General features: G+C 35.4%; 6 protein-coding genes across 7 annotated transcripts; 5 read left to right on the plus strand and 1 right to left on the minus strand.

The window, feature by feature from the left end:
• The first annotated feature begins 2,838 nt into the window (after positions 1–2,838).
• Positions 2,839–5,334, plus strand: LOC147296586 (carbonic anhydrase 2-like). Its single transcript, XM_086235802.1, has 9 exons — positions 2,839–2,915; positions 3,320–3,398; positions 3,486–3,656; positions 3,819–3,867; positions 4,025–4,141; positions 4,257–4,310; positions 4,458–4,543; positions 4,727–4,832; positions 4,967–5,334. The coding sequence occupies exons 2-9, from the start codon at positions 3,343–3,345 to the stop codon at positions 5,135–5,137; spliced, it is 810 nt and encodes a 269-aa protein (XP_086091928.1). The 5' UTR covers positions 2,839–2,915; positions 3,320–3,342; the 3' UTR covers positions 5,138–5,334.
• Positions 5,335–7,875: 2,541 nt separating this feature from the next.
• On the plus strand, positions 7,876–10,189 carry LOC147296587 (carbonic anhydrase 2-like). Its single transcript, XM_086229442.1, has 8 exons — positions 7,876–7,940; positions 8,208–8,348; positions 8,835–8,883; positions 9,116–9,232; positions 9,349–9,402; positions 9,619–9,704; positions 9,821–9,926; positions 10,016–10,189. Exons 1-8 carry the CDS (start codon positions 7,885–7,887, stop codon positions 10,187–10,189), a joined length of 783 nt encoding a protein of 260 aa, XP_086085568.1. The 5' UTR covers positions 7,876–7,884.
• A 1,281-nt stretch (positions 10,190–11,470) lies between these two features.
• On the plus strand, positions 11,471–12,501 carry LOC147296588 (Pathogenesis-related thaumatin superfamily protein). The gene has a single exon (XM_086234576.1). It carries the CDS (start codon positions 11,504–11,506, stop codon positions 12,257–12,259), a length of 756 nt encoding a protein of 251 aa, XP_086090702.1. The 5' UTR covers positions 11,471–11,503; the 3' UTR covers positions 12,260–12,501.
• Positions 12,502–16,159: 3,658 nt separating this feature from the next.
• UBC13 (ubiquitin-conjugating enzyme 13) lies at positions 16,160–19,592 on the plus strand. The gene is made up of 6 exons (XM_086256020.1): positions 16,160–16,301; positions 16,433–16,535; positions 17,200–17,297; positions 17,383–17,483; positions 18,888–18,965; positions 19,298–19,592. The coding sequence occupies exons 1-6, from the start codon at positions 16,253–16,255 to the stop codon at positions 19,373–19,375; spliced, it is 507 nt and encodes a 168-aa protein (XP_086112146.1). The 5' UTR covers positions 16,160–16,252; the 3' UTR covers positions 19,376–19,592.
• A 137-nt stretch (positions 19,593–19,729) lies between these two features.
• DSI-1VOC (dessication-induced 1VOC superfamily protein) lies at positions 19,730–21,227 on the minus strand. The gene is made up of 3 exons (XM_086256030.1): positions 21,089–21,227; positions 20,855–21,017; positions 19,730–20,771 (listed from the first exon to the last, which is right to left on the minus strand). Exons 1-3 carry the CDS (start codon positions 21,211–21,213, stop codon positions 20,637–20,639), a joined length of 423 nt encoding a protein of 140 aa, XP_086112156.1. The 5' UTR covers positions 21,214–21,227; the 3' UTR covers positions 19,730–20,636.
• An 814-nt stretch (positions 21,228–22,041) lies between these two features.
• LOC147296591 (SEC14 cytosolic factor family protein / phosphoglyceride transfer family protein) lies at positions 22,042–25,213 on the plus strand. Of its 2 annotated transcripts, XM_086247773.1 has the most exons (7): positions 22,042–22,188; positions 22,413–22,804; positions 22,916–23,070; positions 23,150–23,245; positions 23,429–23,685; positions 24,268–24,482; positions 24,631–25,213. In XM_086247773.1, exons 2-7 carry the CDS (start codon positions 22,481–22,483, stop codon positions 25,000–25,002), a joined length of 1,419 nt encoding a protein of 472 aa, XP_086103899.1. In that variant the 5' UTR covers positions 22,042–22,188; positions 22,413–22,480; the 3' UTR covers positions 25,003–25,213. The 2 variants fall into 2 exon arrangements, with proteins under 2 accessions (XP_086103899.1, XP_086103906.1); XM_086247780.1 differs by lacking the exon at positions 22,042–22,188 and having other exon boundaries at positions 22,567–22,804; positions 22,902–23,070.
• The last annotated feature ends 1,822 nt before the right edge of the window (positions 25,214–27,035 follow it).

Below are 27,035 nucleotides of genomic sequence, written 5' to 3' on the forward strand. Positions count from 1 at the left end.
TGATTATATATGATGAAGATGTCAATGAGGATTCGTTTGTCTGGGTAACCAGGATTTTAGCATTGATTGTGGGCTCACCTAACTCTTTTAACTATATAAGGGCTTTAACTTTGAAAGAGTTACTTGGGCTTCACATAACGTACTCAAAGTTTTTTTTTTCTTTTTTTCTTTTTTCTGGACTGAATGTTCTCAAAGTTGAGGTCTTGGAAATTACATATCTCAGGAGTCTTGGAAATTAAGTGTTAACAGTAATCCTCGAATGCAAGCGATCACTTTGACGCTTGCATTTCGTCATTCTCATGAGCCCAAAAGGAACATCCCTATCTATAGGAGCTTGTCATTAAATCGTTGAAGGTAAGATTTAAATCTGAATTATATATAAAAAATTATATCCCAACGTATTTCCATCGTATTAACAAGTCTTTTGGTTCACATTTTGTGCTGCTCTAGTTATTTTGGACTACTTATATTAGAGGCACAAATTATTATTCTAATTTATGGGCTTTCATAATCATTTCACCAAAAAACAAAAATGCAAAAGCAGTCACACAATGTGCTGTTGTCTCACCACCTTCCATTCTCACCAAAACTCTAGCAACAATCTTGATGAATGCAAACGAGAGAGAAAGGGAGGAGAGAGTAGATTCATATAATTCATAGTCATGGTGATGTTTTTTTGTTGTCAATGGCGATGAAGGCGTCTTCTTTGATTCACAATTAACGAACTCTCTTCTAGTACATAGTTGGTACCAAGTACAGTAAGCATATGTTTCTAATTATTTTAACAGTATGTATGTTTAAAGTTTTGTATTCCCCAAAAGAAGAAAAAAAGAAGCTGTGATCTAGAAGAACAAAACCAATAGAATTAATCAACAAGCAAGACCCATTCAACAATGATATACAGATCGTGTTTCCGCGCAATGGGTCTCATTACTGTTTGTCAAGCAAATTAATGCCAATATTTTTCAATAGTTAGGCAAGTCAAAATTGTCATGCATGTTACACATTCCAACTAGTTCAAACTATTTTCTTGTTTGAAGAAAAGTTAATCTTAAAGCATTAGGGCAACGACAGCTTCGATATGCAATATTAATATTGATATGGGGAAGCACAAAATGTATTTATTTTCGCCAAAAAGAAACTCGATTAAGAAGTGTCATGTTTTGATTAAATTAGTGCAAAATTTACAGAAGATTTGACGGTAACTTCACAGCTTCAGACGTACAATGCGTTATTGGTGTTGGGGAAGTAATTAAAAACTACAAAAGGACTTAATTGGATCATATATTTCTTATAGAGTACTACTATTCCCATGCCTATGTCTTATTTTTTCACTCATCCTAAATTTCGCCTCCTTTTAAATTTAATAAATAATAATCTTCTTTTTTCACCCTCAATATAGAAAAATACTTGGGTACTCATAAATGAGTACCAAGTTTATCCTTATAACCAATCACATGAGTATATGATGGAGCCCACCACCTTCTCTCATGGTGGACCTCATTATGGACTCATGTGATTGATTGTGAAGACAAGCTTGTACTCATTTCTAAGTACTCAAACACTGCCCTTCTTAAAATACCTTTACTAATAAACACTCATTCCAGTATTCCACCCCTTTCTTCCTCCATATTTTCTTTCTTCCACAAACGCTAAACTCTATTCATCCACCAAAATTTGGACCCATATACAACGTCATACATACTCCTATTCGGATAGGAAGAGAGTGAGATCGAGAGGAGGGGCAGGGTTAAATCAACCTATAAATTCAAACTTTGGTAATGGTCCAAGAACTTTTATGTTAGGGTAGGATTGTGAATAGGAGAACAAATCAAACAAAACAATTAAAAATAAGGGGTCTTTGGGAATATAAAATGATCTAGAAAAAATTCAGATATTGGAAACAATAGAGACAAATTGTGAATAAATTTCTGCATAAGAAAAAAAACAAAGCAAAATTACAATTCATGAATCTAAAGTGGTTTTCTTTATATATTAAAGGTGTAGAGAAATGGGTTGGTACATAAAGTATTTTTTTTTATTTACAAAAGTCTTTAGAGATCATTTCATAAAACAAAAACATATAATTAATATTTTTATAAGTGGTGGGTAGATAAATAGGACATAAGGTGAGAATAAAATCACTCTTTCTCATATTCACACATGCATACATGCGTATAGGCAATTAAAGTTAATTGAACAGACTGGAGTTTTTCACGTGCCCATTTGTCCTACCCACGAAATTGATGAATGCATTTCATATTCAAGGTTTGCGACAAACAACATTTCCTGTCAAATGGAAACTTCCATATAGCAAGTTCACATATGCGTTACTCGGTTAGCTAGCCATGTTATTGTCTAGCATTGACAAATATATTATATATGATGTATTCTGTATTTGTTCTGCATGTGCGCTTATACGTTAAAAATGTAACATGGATATCATCTTTAATTAATAATTAATTATTATGCGTTTTTCTAGTGGGCATAATGCAACATACAAAGAATTCTAAATGGTTATGACGTAGTTTAAAGTTTAAACAAAGGCTTGGCCAAAAAAAAGTTTAAACAAAGGCACAATTTTATGCACAGCAGTGGAGTAGACTTGTCAGTTGTTTGTATTAATTTTACCACGTCATAACCACGAATTGACTATTGTGGTCCTTTATTTTCTCCGCGTGGTACAATACTGAAAGAGACTTGAGAATAATAGTGGTCAAAGGAAACAACATAGTTAAAGTTGGACTTGGCCTAAAAAAAAAAGTTGGACTTGGTCTATAAAACTAGCTATAAATAGAAGCTCTACCCTTTGCGGTAAAGATAGTTGTGTTGTGTTTAATTTTGTCATCAATTTGTATCGATTAGCAAGCAGCAAATTCTCTTTAAATTCGTAGAGAAGATTTATTCTTGAAAACGTACGGTTTAGTTACATTTTAATTTACTTTTAACTGAACTATATATGCTATTTCAAACACCTTTTTGAACTTTTCTGATATATATATATAGTACTTCTTGACTACTCTTAGTGTAAATGGAGCTCGACCTTGTTAACTCTTCTTAATGAGTACGAGAACTAGAGGTAGCAACCATGGTGATAGTAATGATAGTGGTAATGGTGATGACAACGATGGTGAACGAAATTATATATATGTGTGTGTGTATGCATGAAAAATTCACAAATGAAAAATTCTGTAGTTAATATAAAAACGAGTACTGCCGCGGAAGCTAATTAGTGCTAACAAATTCAACAAGTATATATATTTATATATTGAATATCTTTTTGCAATTACTAATTAATTTGTGATTCTTCAACTTGCAGAAAGAAAGTAGCTAGACAAATTGATGACTAACCAGTTATCTGATATGTCCATTCAAGATCTCCTGAAGACGCTCCTCAGGTTTCATACTCATTCATATTATTATTATTATTATTATTATTATTATTATTATTAAATTAATTCAGTTGAAATGTAACTTGGTTGCAGTGAGAAGGACGACTTGGACGTTATGGCTACTGCCACATTTGAGAACCAGACGGCTGAGTTGCAATGGCCCAAAGGCCCCAAACTAACCGGACCGTTCGAACCGTCGGGTTCCTCTGACCCGGTTGAAAGAATTGTAGATGGGTTCAAGTACTTCAAGGCCAACTATTTCGAGTAAGAATATCAAATTATTTTGTACGTTGTTGTTTTTGCTGCTTCTAATATGAGATTCAGATAGCGCTGGGTCTCTTTAACATTCTGAAAAGAGGTTCATTTCTTTCAAAATAACATTATTCTATTTTCTTTATTTATTTTCACTTTGGGCTGATCTTGCAGCACACATCCGGATTTGTTCAATGAGCTTGCCCAAGGACAGAACCCCAAGGTACTGTTTGGGCCTAAACTAGATTAAGCCTTAATTCATACAATGCCCCATAACATCTTTTTTTTCGAGGAAGAAAGCCCCATAACATCTTAAAATCAACTAATTAATTTAACATATTTAATTAATTAGTAACTAATCAGTCTAATCTCCCATGCAGTTTATGGTATTTGCATGCTCGGACTCTAGAGTGAGCCCCTCGCACATCCTTCAATTCCAACCTGGAGAAGCTTTTATTGTCCGCAACATTGCTAACATGGTTCCTGCATTTGACCAGGTTTGATTTAGTTATTCTAATCAATCTTTTAAAATTTAATTCCTATTAATTAAAGATATATCTTATAGTAATCATGTACGTATTATTCAACTAATATTTGTTATTTGCTTTGCAGCTAAAACACTTGGGAGTTGGAGCAACCATAGAATATGCTGTGGAAGAACTTGGGGTGAATACAATACAAATAGTTTCAAATTTATTCTGTTTTCCCCAAAATTCTTAGATTTATTTAATTCAATAAATATCAGTACTACTTCTTTTCACCTCACTTTTTATCAAAGTATTTATGAATAATAACAAGGAGAAAATGTTATAGGTGGAAAATATCTTGGTCATTGGACATAGCCACTGTGGTGGGATAAAGAGGCTTATGTCTTATCCAGAGGATGGTTCTACTACCTTGTAAGGCTTTTTACATACAAAAGTTGTAGCTTGTGTTTATCCCAAAAAAAAAAAATTGTAGCTTGTGGAAGATAACAGAAAAGTGTTTGATTGAAACTAAGGGATGGATATTTTACTAAAAATGGAACACAAATCATTATAAATTGCTAATGAATTTGCATCCAATTTGATTGAAATTTGCAGTGACTTTATAGATGAATGGGTGAAAATTGGTTCATCTGCCAAGGCTAAGGTTATGACAGAGCATGGCAATGAGTCATTCGAGGAACAGTGTGAGGCTTGTGCAAGAGTAAGCATGGCAATTTAATTAAGCCACCCAAACTCTTTTATACTTTTCCATATATAATTGGGTACAATTATTATTATATTTGTGGTTGAAATTAATATTACTTAATTTGCATCTTCTTAAATAATTCAATGCAGGAGTCAGTAAATTTGTCCCTCAAAAACCTACAAACTTATCCTTATGTTAAAGAGGCAGTCTTGGAGAAAAAACTAGCACTCAGAGGTGGTTACTATGACTTTGTCAATGGAATTTTTGAGCTCTGGGAGCTCCAATCAAGCATTTCACCCTTCATCGTCATACAATCTTAAATTCTTTGATCGAATAAGTGATATAAAAATAAAGCAGAGGAGCACAAAAATAAGTGAATTCTGGCCGGATTGCTTGCTCTTGTATGTGTTGATTCTTGTCAAAACTATTGCTTGTTTACTTTAGAATAATAGGCGCTCTATTCTTTGTACGTACCCTTTTCTTTGTTTTGAAGAAAAGTGAGATAATAAATATTAAATCGCAGCCATTATGAGTTCGCTCTTTTATGTTGATCAATTTCTGCTGCATGGCCTAGCTTTAAGAAGTTCCGATTCTGGTCATTCAAAAGAGAGAGTAGTAATTTGTTTACATGTATGTTAATATACTATATTACTATCTAGTGTTACCGTCAGACAAAATGTTGATGCAAATAGATTTTATCGACTGCTACGTAAAACATTAGACAAAATATTAATGCAAATGAATTTAATCGAATGCTACACAAGTATATAAATAGCAAGATATAACATACTCCACCTATATATATATATTATATGTCACACTTGGCAAAGTTTATTTCATCCCAATCCATTAACAACTCAACTCTGTTGTAGTAGGATGGTCCTTTCCAGCCATCTCTGGTATGGTATCCATACTACTATCTAACACAACACCATCTGAACAAAAAATAAAGAGAAAAATAAATCCGACTCTCCGAACAAAAGGGCAATTCCATCTTTCCAACCTAAATGCTGTTCCGGTACAAAATGAATTCAGATAAGAACGTACATGTTAATCAGGAAATGCACATTGGTGTAGATGAGCTCAAAATGTACTTTATTTTATTGGGAAAATAACAACAAAAAAAAAAAAAACACTCTAAAAAAGAGGGGTATTTAATCATATCTAATACATATTCACATAAGTGGTGCTAAATATTCTACATTTTTATACTATAATTTTATATCATCTTATGTGGTAACTTACATGGCATTCATATATTGAACATTAAAAAATAAAAACAAAAATTTAAAAATTCAAAAAAAACTTGTCCAGTAAAATAATGACACGTAAAATGATATAAAAATGTGGTATAAGAATATGATAAATATAGTATTATTCCAGTTCAAATATAGAGTATTGCAATTTCAACATGTGCCCATTTTTCGTGCCTATAAAAGTGCATCTTATCTTCAAGGTTTAAGACAAATAACCACTAATTAGATGACATTGCCTTAATGTACCCATATAATTAACTCCTAACCACGGCCATATAATAGTAATTAGCCAAGTTAAGATCGTTTGAAAGGTCTCTCTTTGTGTTCTGCAAGTGGGTTGCGTGCATGTGATGTGACAGTGAAATGCCGGTATACATGTTATTCGTCATTCCAAAAATCAATAATGCTTTACAAAAAACAAAAACAAAATCAATAATGTTAAATTTTTAAAATGATATCTCAGTATTTTATTGCTAGATATAAATAAGATTTAGAATAAGTCTAGCCTGGATCTAATTACGACTATTACCATGCATATTTATCAAATTAATTTATCTACAAAATGACGTGACAATTTTTTATTTATTTTCTAATTTAAATTAATTAACTTTATATATTTTTAACAATTAGATATTGATGATATATATATATATATATATACTGATATATTATTTGGTAAACATATTTCATGTGCTATTATTGCTTAAAAAGATGGAATTTTTCTTGTGGGAACATATGTAATTTACACTATATGTTAAAATACTTCTAAGATCATCAATTTGTTCACCAAATTTTCATAGCAAATGACACGTACCTTGAAATATTGGAACAAAAATTTTGAGGATACCATTATCAAAAATAAAATAAAATTTGAGGATCCAATTAATATATTGGGATGGTAGGAGTACATTGACTTGTCTTTAATTATTCGATCGATTCACAACTTAAATGTGGCGTGGGTGCTTTCCGCGTGGTACAATATTCAAACAGGAAAAATGTCTCCATTGAAGATTAGTTAGGCTTGGCTCAATTATAAATAGTAACTCCACCCCTTGCTGCAAATTAAAATGTGCATGAGTTTGTGTCGTGCTTTTGTTTACTTGTAGCAAATTATTCTCTTTAAATTCATAGAGAAGAAGAAGATTAGTTCTTCCAAAAGTCAGGTTGGTTCATAATCATATGCTAGCGAGCTAGTGCATGTGGAACAAAATTATATGTATTTCAATCAATTAACATCAGATTACTATGTTTTTAGTGTTGCGGTATCATGATTGCGTGCACTTTAATTTCCTTTATTAACTGCAATATGCTTTTTCAAACACTACTTTTATGAATCTTTTTGCTATATGTATTCTTTCGTTCTTTTTTTTCTTTTAAAACAAGGAATAATGCCAAAAGGAGTGGGATTTGAATTCTGCATTTATGTGTAGATCTAGTAAATTTAAATACTCCTAACCATATATTAGAGCTATAAACCTCACTGCCGCTATATGTATTTTTAAGTATTTTTAGTGATTAATGGAGCTGTTGTAAACTTCACACATGCTTCTTGGAGAATAAGACCAATTGCTAGTTTTGGGGTATATATATCATGTCCTTTCCATTAAGAGATCCTCAAGTAATTTTATTTAAAAAATTCATCATAATGCCTATTTCATATAGTATTTCAACAATAAAATAAAACACCCTCTCATATTTAATTAATATAAGAGAAAAACTAGCTAATACTAGTTAGGAAACTAAGAAAGTTGAATATTTTACTTGTAACTTAATTCTTGAATTTCTGAATTTGCAGAAAGAAAGTAGATAAAATGACTACTAGCCAGTTATCTGATGTGGCCATTGAAGGACTGAAGAAACTTCTCAGGTTTAATTCACTACTCATTCCATGCATGTATATATATATATATTATATCATTAATTGGTCTAAACCATCTACGTTTGGAATAGCTACTATGTAATCATTGGCCACTGTAGCTAGCTAGTGTTAATTAATTTGTTTGAAATCGACATTAATATTTTTGAGGTTAAGAGAAGCACTAAAAAGTATTCTCCATTTGTACTAAAACATGACCCAAAAAAAAAGGCTTAAAATATATACATGTGAATTGTGATGATGGTAACTTGGTTGCAGTACGAAGGAAGAGCTGGACAATGTTGCTGCTGCTAAAATTGAGAATTTGACGGCTGAGTTGCAACACCGACCCGATCCTTCTGATGATCCGGTTCAGAAAATTATAGATGGCTTCAACTACTTCAAGACCAACTATTATGAGTAAGATATATATATATATATATATGCCACTATTTTTATTACAATTAATTTATTTTTTCGAGGCAAAGTGAAAAACTCTGATATTGTTTGCCGTTTTAGAAAGAAAAACTCTATCATTGAATGTGAGGATCTGGATAAATACTCGTTAACACACTTTTTTATTTTCTTCTATTTTTATTGATTTTTCTATACTAAATCTTTGCACACGTACACACATAACATGTGACAGCTTTTCTAGTTATTATCATTATTATTTCTATATATGCTATCTATTTAGAGGGATTTTGAGTCTCTTTAACATTTTGAAAGTCACTTTTAAATTTTTATTCCTTTGGGAAGGATTAATGTTTTATGGTTTATATGAAGGATTTAAAATAAAGTACTAACAAATTTAATAGTTGAATTTAATATGATTGTATAATCATTGATTCATTCTAAGTAATTAAATTTGTCTGAAAAGATCTTCTTTTTGGGCTAATCTTGCAGCACACATCCAGAACTGTTTGCTGAGCTCGCCGAAGGACAAAGCCCAAAGGTACGTTCGGACCTGAAGTTGATTAAGCCTTCGATATAGCCTGTAGCATCTTAAAATCTATTAAAATCAAATTGAAAAAATTTCAGATTTGGTTTACTTATTTTATAATTAGTTTAATTTTGGTCTACAAATTTTTTTAAGTTCATTTTATTTGTAATCTTTAACAATCATGATTAGCTAGGTTAAGAAATAAATAATTAATTAATTAATTTTTTGGTACTCTCCAATGCAGTTTTTGGTATTTACATGCTCAGACTCGCGAGTGAGTCCCTCGCATTTCCTTCATTTCCAACCTGGAGAGGCTTTCATAGTTCGCAACATTGCTAACATAGTTCCTGCATTTAACAAGGTTATTAGTTATTCTAACCAAGTTTTGAAAATTCAAGTCCAATTAATTTACCGTATAGTAATCATGTATTACAATTTACAATAATGCTAATTTTGTATTGCTTATTTGCTTTACAGACAAATTATGCAGGAGTTGGAGCAACCATAGAATATGCTGTAGAAGAACTCGGGGTGAACATTGCAAAACATTTCAGATTTACTTTATTGAATAATACTGCCACTTATCTTCTCTTCACTATTTTACCAAAATATTTATGAAGAATTGACTTTTAACGATCATTCATTTAAGTTCACATAAATAGTTATCGGTTGTTAATGTGTGTAAATTGACAATAATTGGTTAATATTTACAATTTATAAATACTAACAAGAAGCAAAATTTTATAGGTGGAAAATATTTTGGTAATCGGTCATAGTCGATGTGGTGGGATAAAAAGGCTTATGTCTCATCCTGAGGATGATTCTGTTCCCTTGTAAGGCTTTTGCATATTTTGGGGTTTCGTTGTGAAGGATTCTCATTATAATTGATTCACTTTCTATTAGCGAGCTAATGAAATGATTTTGCATCCATTTTCATCGAAATTTGCAGTGACTTTATAGATGAATGGGTTAAAATTTGTTCGGCTGCCAAGACTAAGGTCTTAGAAGAGCATGCTGACGTGGCATTTGATGAGCAGTGTGAGGTTTGTGCAAAGGTAAGCTAAATTAATTAAGCCCACACTCTTTTATACATTCCAATTTGGGTTACTATAAATCTCACTTAATTAGCAATAAATTTATGCAGGAAGCAGTAAATTTGTCACTGATAAACCTGCAAACTTATCATTATGTTAAAAAAGCAGTCTTGGAGAAAAAACTAGCACTGAGGGGTGGTTACTATGACTTTGTCAATGGAATTTTCGAGCTCTGGGAGCTTCAAACAAGCATTTCACCCTCCATCATCGTTCCATCATCTTAATTAGTTGCTTTTTTTGGGAGCTCTGTGAATAAGTGATCATAAATAAAGCAGAGGATGTGGACTGCTTGCCCTTGTGTGTTGATTTTGTCACATTAATTAATCCCTGTACGTGATCTATGTAATGTACCTACTAGATAGCAGCCATTAATTATGTGCTGCCACTCTATGTGATTTGTTTTACAGTCGTGACCTTCCCACTGTCCTTTTGAGCTCCTTGGGCCTATTTATTTGAAAGCTTGCTGGAACATCTTGACAGCCCGTAATAAAATGGGCCTTGCAGAAATTGCTTCTGGACAAAGTATTTATAAGGAAAATGGGCTAATGAAATCTGTTTATTGTTTGATAACCCGACCCAATAATAATAAATAATAAATAGAGACCAAAGCAAACATAAGATTGGATACTCCTCCTTTCTTATGACAAGGTTAAAGCCTTAAAGGTACAGACAGACAGGAACATTGTGGATGGTGCTGCTTATCCTCTTTCTCCAACGTGTTTGTCGTGACCGTCCACCTCGAACTAAATGCACAATATCAACTGCATGCCTCTCCCCCTGAAACGCCACCGTTCCAGCGTTCCTGGTTGATTCCCTTTACAGAGCAATCTAGTTCGTTGTATGTCGTTTATTTACCATGGGTGTCGTATTTACGTTGACAATTTTATAGTAAACCATAAACTCCAGAATAAGAGCCCTTTTATATATATATATATATATATCTATCTATAAATCAATGAGTGCTCATTAGCTCATTTGTTGCCATAGAACAAATTTACCCAATTTCATTGTAGAAAACTCATCGAGAAAGAAACCCTTTATGCTTGTAATTTTTATTGTCAAAATACACCAATAAGTGTGACTTGCCATACAACATATTGATGCAAATGTGTTTAAACAGATGCTATATAAAGTATATAAACAGCAAGATAGAAATCATAGAACATACTCCACCTAAATATATGTCACACTTGGCAAGTTCATTTCATACCAATCCATTAACAACACAACTTCGTCGTAGTCGTAGGGACCGTAGGGTGGTCCTCTCCAGCTATCTCTGGTATCAAACCATTAATAATTGCAGTCCCGAATCAATCCAAACCATACAACGTTAAGAAACACACTTTAATACTTTATACTATGCTCCCCCACTCTACCTGAATCCTCTCAACCATGCTTTCACGTAGATCCATACGATCCTATCCGACACAACACCGTCTGACCAAAGGGCAATTCCGTCTTTCCAACTCCCACTCACATATACGAACCGTGAGACCTCTATAAGACCCACGCAAAACCCTCTCCGCCCAAACATCAAAATGGCTCTCTACTCTCTCACTCTCCTCTGTACCACTCTCGTAATCCTCTGCACTCTCCCCCACGCTACCCTCGCTACTCCCCCAGGCTTCATTTTAACTCTGGTCAACAACTGCCCCTTCCCCGTCTGGCCGGCCATCCAGCCCAACTCAGGCCACGCCGTCCTCGAGCGCGGCGGCTTCGCCCTCGCCAGCCTCACCCACCGCTCCTTCCCCGCCCCGACCCAGCACTGGTCGGGTCGGGTCTGGGCCCGCACCGGCTGCACTTCCTCCCACAACCGCTTCTCCTGCCTCACCGGCGACTGCGGGGGCAAGCTCGAGTGCAACGGAGCCGGCGGCGCCGCCCCCGCCACGCTGGCGCAGTTCGTCCTCCACCACGGCCCCAACGACCTCTCCTCCTACGGCGTCAGCCTCGTCGACGGCTTCAACATCCCCATGACGGTGACGCCGCACGAGGGGAAGGGCGTGTGCCCCGTCGTCGGCTGCAAGGCCGACCTACTCGCCACGTGTCCCCAGAGGTTGCAGGTGAGGTCACCCGCAGGTCACGTGGTGGCGTGTAAGAGCGCTTGTGAGGCGTTCGGTACGGACGAGCTTTGCTGTAGGAATCATTACAATAGTCCGCAGACGTGTAGGGCTTCGAGCTACTCGGAGTTCTTCAAACGCGCGTGTCCCGCCACGTTTACGTACGCGCACGACAGCCCCACGCTCATGCACCAGTGCTCGTCGCCACGCGAGCTCAAGGTCATCTTCTGCCACTAGATGATGACTTTGGATGCTTCCAGTTCAACTGCTTCGAGAATCAACGTGTTGTTGTCTTCTTGGTTTCACTTTTAATTTCAAATAAATATTTAGGGGGCAAGAAAAATAGAAGAGGAAGTAGGGATAATGTAGTCATTTTGCCTATGTCTGTTTCCTGGGTATTATGGTTGTGTAATGTGTGCGGGTGCTCGTTCGTTACTGCGTTATGCATGTAACTATGCAAGTGTGTTTAAACATAAAAAAAAATTTGCTTACTAGCTCTTACATTGTTTGCTGGTCTAATTTTTAATTCTAATGTGAACTAGTGTTGGCAAAAAAGTAAAACGAACTATATTCTGATGATCTGATATCTGAGCAAAAACTTGTCATTTCGTGTTACAAAAATTATATATTTGAACATCTATTAAATACATGAAACTCTAAAATTCAAGTATTTTATTAAAGAAATGGTGAAATATGAAGAATGTCATTTGAATTCGTGTCTATTTATCCTACCGACTCAAAAACTTTTTTAACACGCACACATGTCTATCTCTATAATTAATTACTTTTACGTGACCAAGCTAATACATCAGTCCACGAAAGTTTTACTTGTGCATTGCATTTGTGTGAGTCTACAATCGGTTGCATTCAGAGTGAATATATTAATTCTTCATCATACATTCACACAAATACATAAGAAAAGACAGTGATAAGAAAAGCAAATCTCAAAAAGGGTAGCGAATCTCTGAGGAATATCTGATGGAGCAGCGCAAGGCACAGGTCGACAGACAGCCTCGGAAGAAAGCAATGGTCAGGCTTTTGAAAACACACCAATCTCTAATTGCTTCCTTTCTCGAAAACTCCCCCTCTTTATTTTACATGCATCACGTACTGTGCTGTCACGTGTAACCTTTGCTTTTTCCCACTGCCCTTTTGGCCTTTCCTAATTACAAACTTACAATTCTCACTGCAATCATGTTCACAATCCAATTCAATTTCATCAAACAGACCGCTTTCATTCAATTTCATTTCTTCGATCTGTTCAATAAAATATCAAAATTTCAAGGCCTAAAGTATTCAATAAAACCTCTAAATTAAAACACCGACACGCGCAGTTCAATGGGAAGGAAAATTTGGTCATGAAAATCCACACAAACAAGAGCTCAAGTAAATAAAAGAATAGATAGAAAAGGGAATAAATGGCACTATGGTACCACCCTCAAGTGAATAAAGGGGAGGGGACGGGGTGACCTTTTCTCAAAGCTTGCTCTTTTAATTTTTCTCTCAAAAGACTCCAAGGCACCCCCTTTTAAATTTGGTATTTACTATTTATGTGAGTGTCCAGTGTCCTTAAGTATTGCAAGGATGATACTTAAGGACACACGTCCTAAGAAGTGCCAACCGTGTGGGTATTTCACCAAACTCCCTACCTTTTTTGTTCGGTTTTTTTTTTTTTCAAGACTTCAAGTATGGAAGCTTAAAAAAGGGTTAACTGGATATTATCCCTTAAAACTCTTTTTCTAAAGCGTCTAATTCATCGACTTTTTAGTTCATAGATTAGGCCCAATTTCAAAAATTGCAGCCATTTAGAATTAAAACGCACCTAAAGCCATTTTATAATTACAAAGTTTGCATTGTCATTAATAAGAGTACATTTAATTAAATTTATAAATTTTGGAGATTTAATTGATTGATTTTCATGATTGAATGCAATAAATCTATTCATAATTTAAATCCACACACATAAAATCATTGTAGGTACATAAAATAATGCAAAAAAAAAAAAAAACCGTTGGTGCATAAAATTAACACAAGAAAAATAGTAGGTTCACAAAATAAATACAAAATAAACATGAAATAAAATTATTAGGTGCACAAAATAAACACGAAGAAAATCTAATAGGTGCACAAAACAAGTATCTTAGTTAATCTTTATATATATATATATTTTAGTAGTTTCATATTATTGTTATTAACTTATTATATAAATTTGATTTCAATATGATAAGAATATTAAAAAAAATAATTTTAAAAATGTTACAAGTTGAAACAATAATCCTTTTAATAAAAAAACTGAAATATTATTAATGAGAAGAGATAAATAGCATTAACTACTCCTAATTTCATCTAAACTAGTCTTTGGAGACGCGCCACGCACATGCCAATTAACCTTTCTAAATATGTAGTTAAATTTTTAATAAATAATTTATTTATCCTAAAAAAAGATGGTGGGGAAATGAGTTGTTGAAAATAATGGTGTGATTTTGTATTTGTTTTATTTTTTAATTTTACTTATTCTTCATTACTATTTTGCCCTCAAAATATTATTATTTTTTTAACTAACAAAGAGTAAGATTAAGTTTTTTAATGTTTCACCTTACCCCTTTTTTCTTTATATATATTATATATATAAGGAAAATGGTATTTTAGGAAAACAACAAACTTTTAGTTTTAAATTAAGCTGACTCATTCAACAATATAAAGAAAGGTGCTTATGTGGACACTAGTCAAAGAGTTAAACCTCTAAACACTAAACAATTATAGTGGATTACACTTGCGAAAAAATATATTTTGGATGGTTTATCCTAGTTTACTACTAACAATATATTTTGGATGGTTTATATATATATAAGGAAAATGGTATTTTAAGAAAACAACAAACTTTTAGTTTTAAATTAAACTAACTCATTCAACAATATAAAAAAAGTTGCTTATGTGGACACTAGTCAAAGAGTTAAACCTCTAAACAATTATAGTGGATTACACTTGGGAAAAAATATATTTTGGATGGTTTATCCTAATTTACTACTGACAAAATAACAAAAATCGTATAGGAATATCCCTAGCCTTAACCACGGTTAAGGCATGAATAGCCGAAAAGTTGGAAGAAGAATCTAAAATGTGATGGCCCAGAATTAGCCAATGGCCCAAGTTGGCCAAATGGACTGCATCAATAGTTTGTTCACCATACACAGGATTCACAAAACAAGCCCAACTCTCGTGAATGATTTATTGTTCTGATTACTACACTTTATCCTCTTGACGCTGCCTTCCTTGATAATAATAGAGATAATTAATTATTATATTTCGTGATTTAAATAGCTAGTATTCTTATGTAGAATCAAATATATATTCTGACTAGCTTATATAAATTCAACATTGCAAATGTAATATGTTTGAGTATTCTCATAAAATGACGCATTTTAGTGAATCATCTTTGTTTTTATTCTTGTTTATTAAAATTAAAAATCTTGATTACTTTTTAACCCAAATTATCCCTTGTATGTATACACTCAAACTAATTCAATTTTAGCTTTGACATTTTTGACTTTAAGCTCCTATATATAATAAATCAACTTGATTATCTCCTACCAACTCAATTCTAATCTTTTGAGCTATTTGAATAAGTTGATCATTTCACAACTTAATATAGTTCAAATTATTAACTGTCAGATATAAAGATTAAAATTGTAGACGTCTCATTTGGTTCTCTCTTCTTATCAACCGACAGTATGTGATAGCGTAGCTCGTTAGTTGACACATTTAATTTAGTTTATTTTGTAATGAAGATTTAATTTGGCTTAATCGGCTTTTGATTAAAAAAAAAAAAAACCGAAGTCTTATCAGAGAGGACGAGAAATGATTCGCTCTTTCTTCTTCTTCCCCTAATGTGGTCCCTACCAAGGTTGCCGAAAATCTCAGATCAACGGTAAATCCACAGCTTGGAAAAGAAACTACTAGAATCTTTTATCGTGCTGACCGTACAACCACGACCTCCACGTGGCACTAAATGATTCGTCACAGCACCAGCTCCATCACAGATGTCCGTAGACAATTCCAACTACAACTTGCCCCCGCACTCAAAGCCCCATAGAGTCCACCTTCGGAACCTTCTCTCTGTCTATAAATACACGAAGGTCGGCTTTATATATCAATCTCTCTCTCTCTCTCTCTCTCTCTCTCTCTTTCTTAGTGCGAAGAGCTCCCTCGCCAGCTCTATCTTTCCCTTTCATGGCGTCCCAGTCTCAAGCGTGCCTTCTCCTTCAGAAACAGCTCAAGGGTATTTCAAATTCGATTTCAAATTCAAACCCTTTATTTGCCCAAAAGATTCAGCTTGATTCCTATTTGTTTACAGGGTTATCTAATTGGGTGTTATTTTGGTGAATCTGATTCTCTGTTTTACTTTTGTAGATCTTTGCAAGAACCCTGTAGACGGCTTCTCCGCAGGTCTGGTGGACGAGAAGAATATCTTTGAATGGAGCGTCACAATTATCGGACCGCCCGATACGCTCTAGTACGTGCCTTTTGTTGGATTCTTTTCCGCTTCAAATTTGTGCCTTTCTTGATTGGGGTTTGTGGTTTCGCTGTTGTGCCTCCGATGGTAAATTTCGGTGTTTCTGTATGTCATTTATGTGTGATTGGGTCAAGGGTCAATCAGGAGGTTCTTGGGACGCCTTTTGTGTTCAATTGAATTTTGTTTCGGGGGTACTTTTAATTTGATTGTGGCTTTCCCAATTTTGTATTGTTCTTTTATTTGAGCTGGCAGATTTAGGGTTTTGCCCTAATGAATTGTTTATGAATTGTTTCAAGTTGAAGTTAGAATTTGTTAAAAGTTTCATATTTTGAACTTATTCTCCGGTTACATATTGGTTAATTTGTTACTTGGAAAGTAACAAGGTAGTAGGAGGACTTTTAGTTATTCGTACATTGTGTTGTGAAAGTTTGGCAAAATTCTATGTCTGAAAAGTGGCTTTGCAAACTTTGGGCGTCTATTTGCAGCTTACTTTTTGAATGGTTGGTTGTTTACTTTTTTGTTTGGCTACCCTATTTCGATTGCCTTAATTGCTAAATTCTATGGATGCTGTTTTGGGAATACTTTTCTCTGTTTTGCTGATAAGGTGATCATTTCTTTGGGAAATTGCCTCTCACATTCATCATTTCATATTGTCTCATTGCAGTGAGGGGGGATTTTTCAATGCAATCATGAGCTTTCCTTCTAATTACCCGAACAGCCCTCCGACGGTGAAGTTTACTTCAGAGATATGGCATCCCAATGGTTGGTCTCTCTCCTAACTACCATCTGTTTGACACTTTGCACTTTGTTGTTAATAGTACTGATCTTGGTTGTTGTCTATTTGAAGTTTATCCTGATGGTCGTGTTTGCATTTCAATTCTTCATCCTCCTGGCGAGGATCCAAATGGCTACGAGCTTGCAAGTGAGCGTTGGACACCCGTTCATACGGTATGGATTTACTTTGGAATTCTATGCTTTACCATAAGTTGGTATATTTAGGAAGTCTTAGTTTCTCGCTTCAAATCATCAGCCCCATCTGTCTTTGTTGGAAATATCTGCTGCCGTCAGACCAGTTCTCGGTGCAAAGATTACCTTCCCAACTTGTAGTATGAAAATGAAATGAACTAAAAATAAAATATGATCAAAGATTAGCTTATCTATAAAGCAGAAGTATCTGATAACCCAATCATATTTGGTTTAACGTGTACAGAAATGGACAAGAAAGTAACTATCTGTATATCTAGTCAAATGTAACATAGATATGTACTAACAACAAAGACAAAATAAAGACCAAGTATCTATTTAAGAAGATAAGTACACCATAAATTTAAGTAGGTAATAACTAAGGCAACTCAAATCAGAAAACATATGACATTGAAATATAAGATAAGAAAACCAACAAATGTGATCAATAATTTTCATTTATTTGTGAACTTGTACAGTTTTTCATGATAGTACTACACTGACAAATAAAAAAGTTAATGTACAAGTTCGTAAAAGGATATGTAGCATGTGTAACATTCCTTTCAACATGTTCAGAATGTGATAGTTGCAACTAGAATTGTGGTTTGTCACCAAAGAAAAACGCTTCTTAATGAGAAGAAAATCTCTTGTTGCATATTTAAGAGAACATATAAAAGCATTCTCAGGCTTTGAACAGTGCCATGATGCAACACTGGGATCCTAATATGGGGAGAGAATGGAAAAGGTTTGTAACAGAAGAGAGAGATATGGGGAGAAGGGTTTGTAAAGGTATGGGCATTTTGTGTTGAAAAGGATAAAACCTGACATGGATGACAGGAGTCGGAATCTTTTGTGGTTTATTTGTTCTACAAGGTTAATGACAGTGGGAGTCATAGAACTATACAATTGACCCATTGCAGAGTTATCAATGCAAAGGAAATAGATGACAAGTATCAAAACCTTAATTCAAATTCCAAAAGTAACATCCTAGACGCTACTCGGCTCATTTTTTATGCTATGGTAATAATCTTTCTTTCCTTAAGAAGGGCATTGTTGAATATCAGAGACCATAAGGCACAAGGCATAAGCGTTCACTGAGTCGTAACTTGTAAGTTCATTATCAATTCATCCCATAGATATCTTGAGGCTCACCCTAAGGTTCAATAGAACACCTTGCTGTCCAACCTTGGGGGCCTGCCAGTGCACAATTTAGACTCAGGGTATTATAATATGCGGTCATTAGGAAATTTGAGCTTTCATTTTCCCTTCCTGCACTAGACAAATGGGGAAATTATATTACTACATTAACGACTCTCTGATTTGTTTAATTTAAAAAATATATATATATATAGTACTGCATTATCTAATGTAGAAATTATGTTGTTCCAGGTTGAAAGCATAGTTTTGAGTATAATATCAATGCTTTCCGGTCCAAATGATGAATCTCCTGCAAATGTTGAAGCTGCTGTAAGTGCTCCTTTGTTTTGTCACAATTCATTTTGTTTTCACAAGTATCCTCTACATGCTGATTATTATATCTTTGCCCTGCATTGATAGTCAAAGTCTCATGTTTAAATTTGTCGTATTTTTGAAATAGTGGAACCTTTTCTTAACTTTTCCCTGCAACTGATATATGTATTGGTTCTGGTTGTGGTCATTTTGTTGTTGAAAGTTAGTTTTCCTTTTTTATTTGTATTTGTTTTTCTGTATTTGATAATTTAGTTATGTATTCCCGTTTTCTTTCTGTCACACATTGTTAATGGCTGGAATTTAACATCATGTCGATGTCTATGTTGCAGAAGGAATGGAGAGATAGGAGAGATGACTTCAAGAAGAAAGTCAGCCGTTGTGTGAGAAAGTCACAGGAAATGTTATGAATATGATTGGCTAGCTACCAAAGCATTTTCTCTTCTCAGGTGGTGGGAGGATGTGTTACTTGGCCAAGCGTTGGCCCTTGTAGAATGCCATTGATTTTCTTATTTAAAATCTCTTCATTTCTTTTGGTCTTTTTTGGTTTTTGTTTTCCTTCTTTCCCCCAGTGTCAAATTATTGTTAAAACAAGAAACATCTTTGTATTCAATTAGTATTTGGCTATTCGGTGACAAAAGTGTTGTTGTCTGGTGCTTAGCTCTCTCTGCTTTGGTATTACTTGGTTTGCATTTAGTTTAAATTGAATTTGTTTTTAATAGCCGGGTTTGAACTTTGTTTATCGTTCATGTTCGAGCTGGTATTTTAGTCTAGTTTGTGATCGGACCACTACAATCAAGGTTCTCACATGTCAATTGTGTGTGGTTCAAGTGGACGGTGGACCTCACATGAGTCTCAGATGTATGAGTGGTTGAGGACCTCGGATTATTATTGCAGGGGGCAGACATTGTTCCCAAGTCCAACCCTGTTCCTCTAGTATTAAGAAGTCTGCATAACTATGATGATCCTTCACATCATGAACTGACTAAGATCATATGGGGTAATTGTTTTTAGCATTCGATATTGCTCCGTGATGGAATAACAAATTTATTTATTTTTGGAAAATTAAAAAATTTTCTAGATCGTACATGATTGCATTAATTACTAGATCCCTACATTTTTTTTTTAATTTTTGTGCCAAATTTTGTATTTTATTTTTGAAGTTAGTTCCAAGTTCCGACTTGCTATGGGCTTTTAGTTCTAAGTTCCAAACAGTAGGCTAAGAACACAAGAGCTGGGCTTTATGAATTCATTTTCCAATTCCAAGTAAGCTAAGAATGTTATTACGAGGCTTCCCCCAGTAGAATCCATGGAGGCAAAGTGGCAATACATTGCAGGCAACAAGAACAAAAATGAGCAACGCATGCTTCCCCATCCACTCCATGACAATCACAACCGTTGGGCGCCGGTAGCCGCACACATCCCACTATCAAGTAAACCGCAGCAAACAGAAAGCCAGAAGCAGCAGCCGTGACACACATGTAACTGAAGGTGTAGAGAGGCTTGTTTATACGCATCCCAAACATGTCCAAGGCAATCCCCAAAACCACAAGAGTCGAGGACACAATACTCCAGTGCAGACTAATTTCATTAATAACACACTAGGAATTGGGAAATACTATTACAAACTCATTTATTTGATTCATCAGCATATAATATCTGTCTGTTTAATCAATGTTTGGGTGGGTTGACGTAGCTCCCCATCCTCACCACAATCCCATCAATGTCTCGTACGTACCCCACCTTCTGTCCCCATTCTTTCGGCTCCGGCTGACTCACCGCCACGGCACCGTTCTCCACCGCCCTCTGATCATCAAAACCCAGAAACGTACCAAGTTAATTCATCAAAAACAGAAAAATAAAAAATCAATATTGTACGTAGGATTTACTTTGTAGGCGGCGTCGACGTCAGTGTACGCAAAGCAAACCTCAACCGGCGGTCTCTCTCGGCCGGAGTGAGGGGTCTGAATCGCACCCGTCAGATCATCAGTCTCGTGCTGGTGCAGCGGCGTGAAGGCTATCGTCGTCTGCCCACTCTCCAGCTCTCCCCATCTATCATCATCATCAAATCATATAATTAACCACTTGGGATTCATTAATTAGATTCCATTAATGAATAGTACCTGTGGGACTCGTCTAAACGACGGATCGTGTAGCCGAAGGCCTTGGAGTAGAAACTTGCCGATTTCGTCACGTCCTTCACGTACAACACCGTGTAAGCGAATGCTGGGTTGAGATTCGACGCCATTGCTCATAGGTTTCATGGAGCTTAATTGATGCGTTTCAGCCTCGCCTTTTATTCAGGCGCTTTCTGTTTCAGTCCATGCTTACACGTACGTGGCGACTTGTGAAGAGCTATGGATGTCACACGTGGACTTTGTGCATGTTGAGTATGATAACATTACAGAAATTCAGTTTAGTTCGGGTTATATAATTAATAATTTAAATTTCAAATCCCCAACCACAAATAACAATTTGGTTTGTTTTATAAAACAATAAGCATGTTTTTATTTGTAAAAACCAAATCAAACCACAAATAACAATTTGGTTTGATTTATAAAACAATAAGCATGTTTTGATTTGATTGGTTTAACCATCTATTCTCTTAATAATTTTTACACTGAATGGCTTAAGAGCTCATGAATTTAAGATTAGGAAGACATTTGAAGCTGCATATATATTTGTGCAATTGATTAAAATTTTGTAGGGTGATTACTTATATTTATTCAGTAATGTTATATTTATTATATTTATATATATATCATAATTTTATATTATTTTACATGATATTTATATATTAAATATTCTAAAAAAATTTAAATAAAAAAAATCTTATTTAGTAATATAATAACACATAAAATAAGAACAATTAACATTATGATTCCTTCACCAACTCTCTCCTAGATATTTGAGTCCTTATCCATACTCCCTCGTAGATATTTTAATCACTTTGACCGCGAAATCTGTCCCACAGTTTAAACCAACCGCACCGCACGCGTGTCATACAGCGGCTAGAAGCCACGTGCCGGGGCTCCACCTGCCCCTCCCTCATTCATTTGTCTTTCGTCTTCCCTCTCTCACCGATAGTTGATGGAACTCATCAAATTTATATCATAACCAGAAAAGGTCACGCATTAATTCAACAAGTTTCATACCAATAGCGTTTGATCGCTTCTTCTGTCTCTGCGATCGGGATCGAGCACAGGCTGCACAAGATTTCCAGGTGAGAATTCTTTGTTTCTTAATTTAATAATATGGTTTTTGTTTTAATTTTATGTAGATTATTGGTAATCCTGCAAACCGATTGAATATGAGGGAATACAGTAGGTGGCAATTGAAATTAGATTAGATTAGTCTTTTGGAGAAATTCATACACTGCTAGAAGTGTTTGACAGCTTGAATGAATTACAAACACGAAGTGCTGATTACACCTGGCACCAATTGCAGGTGGGTTTTTTTATACAAGCTACACGTTTTGAAACTCAAGATCTGCTTGCTCTGTGCAATTCTTGTCAATGGGAGACTCTTGGGATAAAATCTCTCCAGAGGCCAATGTTGTTGCTATAACAGGAAAAAAGAGGTCACCAAAGTCTTTAGTTGCTTCTCGGCCTAAGGCCCCTTTGCGCGACCTAGCTTCGCTTAGAATTGGAAGTGGTGCGGTGGGAGAGGCAGGACTGTTTCTACTCAAAGTGGCTGCATTGGAGGCACTGCGGAGGTTCTCAAGGGCCAAGTGTCCGTGGGCATGGCGTGGTGTCCAGGCTTTGCAGTTCCTTTGCTATCCACCATTCAAGTGGTTTCAAACATTTACTCCCTTCAAACTTTTGGTTCAAGGCATGCAGGTTTGATAATCTTGCTTTTTGGGTATTTGGATCAAACTTTTCTATTCCCAAATTTTTTACATGTATCATTATGTGGGACATTTGATGGCCAAAATAGTTGCATGCTTCCAGACGGTTTCAAAGCCATTACTAGTCCTCTCCATTGCAACGGCTTTCTCTGAAGAAGCAGAGTTCAATGTTAGAACCTCTGATGGTATCAACAATTCTGATGCACGTTCAGAAGTTCACCCAGACATATCCTCTGAACAGTCTACTTTGGATACAAGGTAATTGGAGGAATGAGAGTTTGTTTCTCTCATGAGTTGTCTTTGGGACCTATTCTTACAGCTTTTATGTAATGTGCAGGGTTTCTGATCAATTTCCTCAAAATGTAGAATCTGAAATATGGTTGATACAACTCCATAAAGAGCTGGAAAAACAAGGGATTAGCTTGCCCGAAAGGTGATTTGATGATTTTCATGCAAAAATTCAAGCTTTGCGTGTAACATCTGTTAGTATTCTCTCAAGGGGTAACCTTGTTGTACTGTTCTGAGGTTTCCCCTACTGTTTTTCTGCTAACGCATATATATATGAAGTTCTTTGCTTCTTGTTGCAGCGGACCATGACATGCTAATGTTTATGCAGAATTGATGAGGAGGAACTTCGCAGGTTTTACACTGCTGCAAATGGAGACTTCTCTTGCTTGCTATCTTCAGTAAAGAAGACAATCAGTTGGAGGCAGACTTACGGAATTCTTTCAGCACAGGAGCTTGAGATGTGGTCAAATATGGTTTTCTGGCATGGATTTGATGTGAAACACCGACCTTGTCTCATAGTACGGCTTGGGCTAGCTTGCATCAGCTTGCCATCTCATGATAAACCTCGCTTTGCTCAAGCAATCAGTATGTTCTTTTGTCCCTGTATTAATTTTCTGGGATATTGACCATAACAGTCCCCAGAGCCATTCCCATTGCTGTAACATGGATCTATTCAGTCCAATCTCTTAATTAGCTCTTTCTTCACTGATTTCAGAGGAAAACAATCTGTTTTTTACTCTCTTTGTTCAAGTTTAATATAAGCTTTATCAACTGATATGCATAAATAAATATCTGTTTACATTCAGCAACACCTGTGAAATTCCTGCCTTGCTAAACAATGAGATTAGCGTTAAAGGGTCTGTGAATTCAAGTAATCAACCGTAAGGCTTGATTTTTAAAAAAACTTTCATTGTTTACATTGGCTGACTCTAATGCATAATTTACTATTGCTGTGGTCATGCTTGATTGACTACATTTGGTTTCCTCAAGTTTGCAAGGAAGTCAATTGACTTACTGTTGATATGGTTCAATTGAATTTGAAGTCTTGAGTTGTTTACCTCCTTTGCACTCTTGGAGAATATATGCTTTTGTTCATGTATATTATTTTACTCATTGCAGCTCTCTTACTTGAGATGTTCTGACAGCAATCAATGGTTCTAACTGCAGTTTCTCAAGTAGAGCATGGAGTCTTTCGTTTCGTTGACTCCAACCAATTAACAGTTGTAGTTGATTGCGAAGGTCTATCTCCATTGAGAATTCCCATGCAAATTCTGAGAACGTGTTCTTCCCTTTTGCAAGATCACTTCCCCAACCGTCTTGGCTGTCTGTTTGTTATACGGCTTCCTCCAATGCTTCGTGTTATTGCCCAAACTTTTATTCAGGTAAGCTTATTACTCTGCTTATGCTTTTCTTGCATGAAGTTCGGGTTATGATTTTAGATTTAGATATTTGTATGTAGTTAAAAGTTCAGCGCATCCTTACATCTACAATGAATTTATAAACAAATGCGTATCTGTGGTTTATTGTCAGGTTTTGAAACCTTTCACCCGAAAAAAGTTGCGAATTGAAGGGGAGATGTACCAGAAGATTCTCTCTGAGTACCTTGAGACACTCCCATCATATCTTGGGGGCAAATGTGCGTGCAAAATATGTTCAGATATTAGCGTCACAAATATGCAGCAGCCTCACACAAATGAAATTATCAAGACAGAGCTGAGAGCGAATGTGTCTGAGGATGGGAATTCACTCTCACCTCATCCAACTTATGAGACTGAGGTTGACCTGAACCATAACTGTGATCAGGTGCTGAGAACTGCCATAGTTGGCATCCTTATGTTTTGGGTTTTCATAGCATTTATTGCTGGATTATACGACCCGGAAAGCCGTCCCTTTTCTCGTTGATGAGGTAAGACCATAAGAGCGGGCACGCTTTTTTTTTCTTTTTTTCCTCTGTATTTTCTTGGCGGTTAGTTCTCCTGCAGAGTTGCCTATACATGTATACTATAAGTTTTCCATGGACGGGATGCCTTGTCATATAGTAGAAGCTGTATAATTAATTTTGATTAATAATGTATAAGTTGAATATATGATCAACTTCCTATTTTTGCCTCTACTTGAATATGTTTTCAGCTTTTATGTCTAGCAGTTGATCAATACTTCTCAATGTTGGTGTGTTATTGACTTCTTGTTAGACAGATGAAAAAATGTATTGTATCCAATGTTTTGTGTCAACATTTATTTGCTTTTTTCCAGTTGAACTGTAAATGTCACTTGTGGATGAATATGCTGATACTACTATGTGACCTAATTTGTAACCTCAGCACCATTCCTCACATGTACGAGACTACGAGAGGAAGTCCAAGTTAAATTGTCCTGTTAGTTTCTCTCGCGGTCGCTAAAAATAACTGTAAACATTGAAAGCATGTCATAAGGCTTATAGTCAGTGACTTGCTTTAAATATTTAAGTGGTCTGCCAGCATACACTTGAATTTGAAGATAACTTTTATTATTTTTACTTTATGCTACAAACCTTGGAACGGTGAGACCTTTCACACTCTGAACAGATAGGATGGCTGATATGGGCAAGTTATAACTGATAAACACGCTTATCTATCAAACTTTACATATTTGGTATACCTTATTAAAGTTCATTATTACACTATTTTATTTTCATCATTTGTTGTGTTTGTTTGGATAAAGCTTTTATTCGTCTAACCTGACTTTTGGCATGGTTAAAGATAGTGAAATTTGACACGAAGGGGATATTAATTAGTAAGCAATTGAGTGATTCAAAAAATCAAATATCATGTTGATTATTCCTGAGTTTTTGACAAAAATAGTAAATTTAAAAACAAAAAATGTTTTGACTGTATCTAAACATGGGATTGAATGAATAAATAGACCCTTTCAAGTTTATACTGGAACTCCCTTTGGACGCATTCTGTGATATAATGCTTGTAAAAGAAGTTGTATTGCATCTGTTTGCATACTTTGTTTTCCTATATTAATATTGTCTATCTATACGACTATAGTCACTATACCATACCAGGGAGAGTGGCACTACTAAGTGCAGTATAGGACAAACCAATACACTTTCTTACATAGGATCCCAGCTCATGCAGCTAAATAAGGCTGCTGCTGCTGCTGCCCATTTTCCATGAAAGCTTTCTTAACCTTCTTTTGATGTCAGCCAAACACAAAGTGCGTTTGTGGGTACATGTAGGCACACAAGGGGAGAGAGAGAGGCATATACACTTATACAGTATACTTAATACTTGCTTTTGAACTACCAAACACTATCACATTAGTATAGTAGTATGTATTCTATTTGATAAGAGCATGCTTCTCCGCATCCCACACTTGACCCTTGGCCTTTGTGAAGGACCAAAAATTTGGTTCTACTAAAAACAATAATAGTATTGAGTGGAAATCTAGGGAAACCCCACTCTTGGCTCTCTATTTTAGTCTTTATATGCGCATGCATGCCCACTATTTGTTTGCTTTATTGACCTGAAATGCTTGTGCTCTTCATATTTGTAAGACAAAGTTCCCTGTGTCTCTGGATTGTGGCTTTGGATTTTAGCATCACTTGGGCTGGCAGCACATACTAAAAGCATGTACAGTACTTGGATATTTGGATCAAGGTAACTAGTCACTGGATGTTTAACTTGTCCCTTTAAGGCAATGTGACATTATAATAATGATGGTAACTTAGTGCTTAGATGTGGGGTGGAAGAATTACTGTAGTACACCTACTCTTCCAAATTTCTTCTAGTTGAGGGATTTAGCTAACATGTGGACTCATTTTTGACCTTTGAATTTAACGAATTTCATCTTAGCTAGGGTATAGATTTTTAAGCCATCTGATTTGTCCGCATCTCATGTGAGACGCTCTCCTATTTGTTTGGCAAATACATGGTAATGGTAATGGTACT

The sequence above is a fragment of the Dryas octopetala genome, chromosome 1 (genome assembly GCF_963921425.1).
Source record: "Dryas octopetala chromosome 1, drDryOcto1.1, whole genome shotgun sequence".
Lineage (NCBI taxonomy): Eukaryota > Viridiplantae > Streptophyta > Magnoliopsida > Rosales > Rosaceae > Dryas > Dryas octopetala.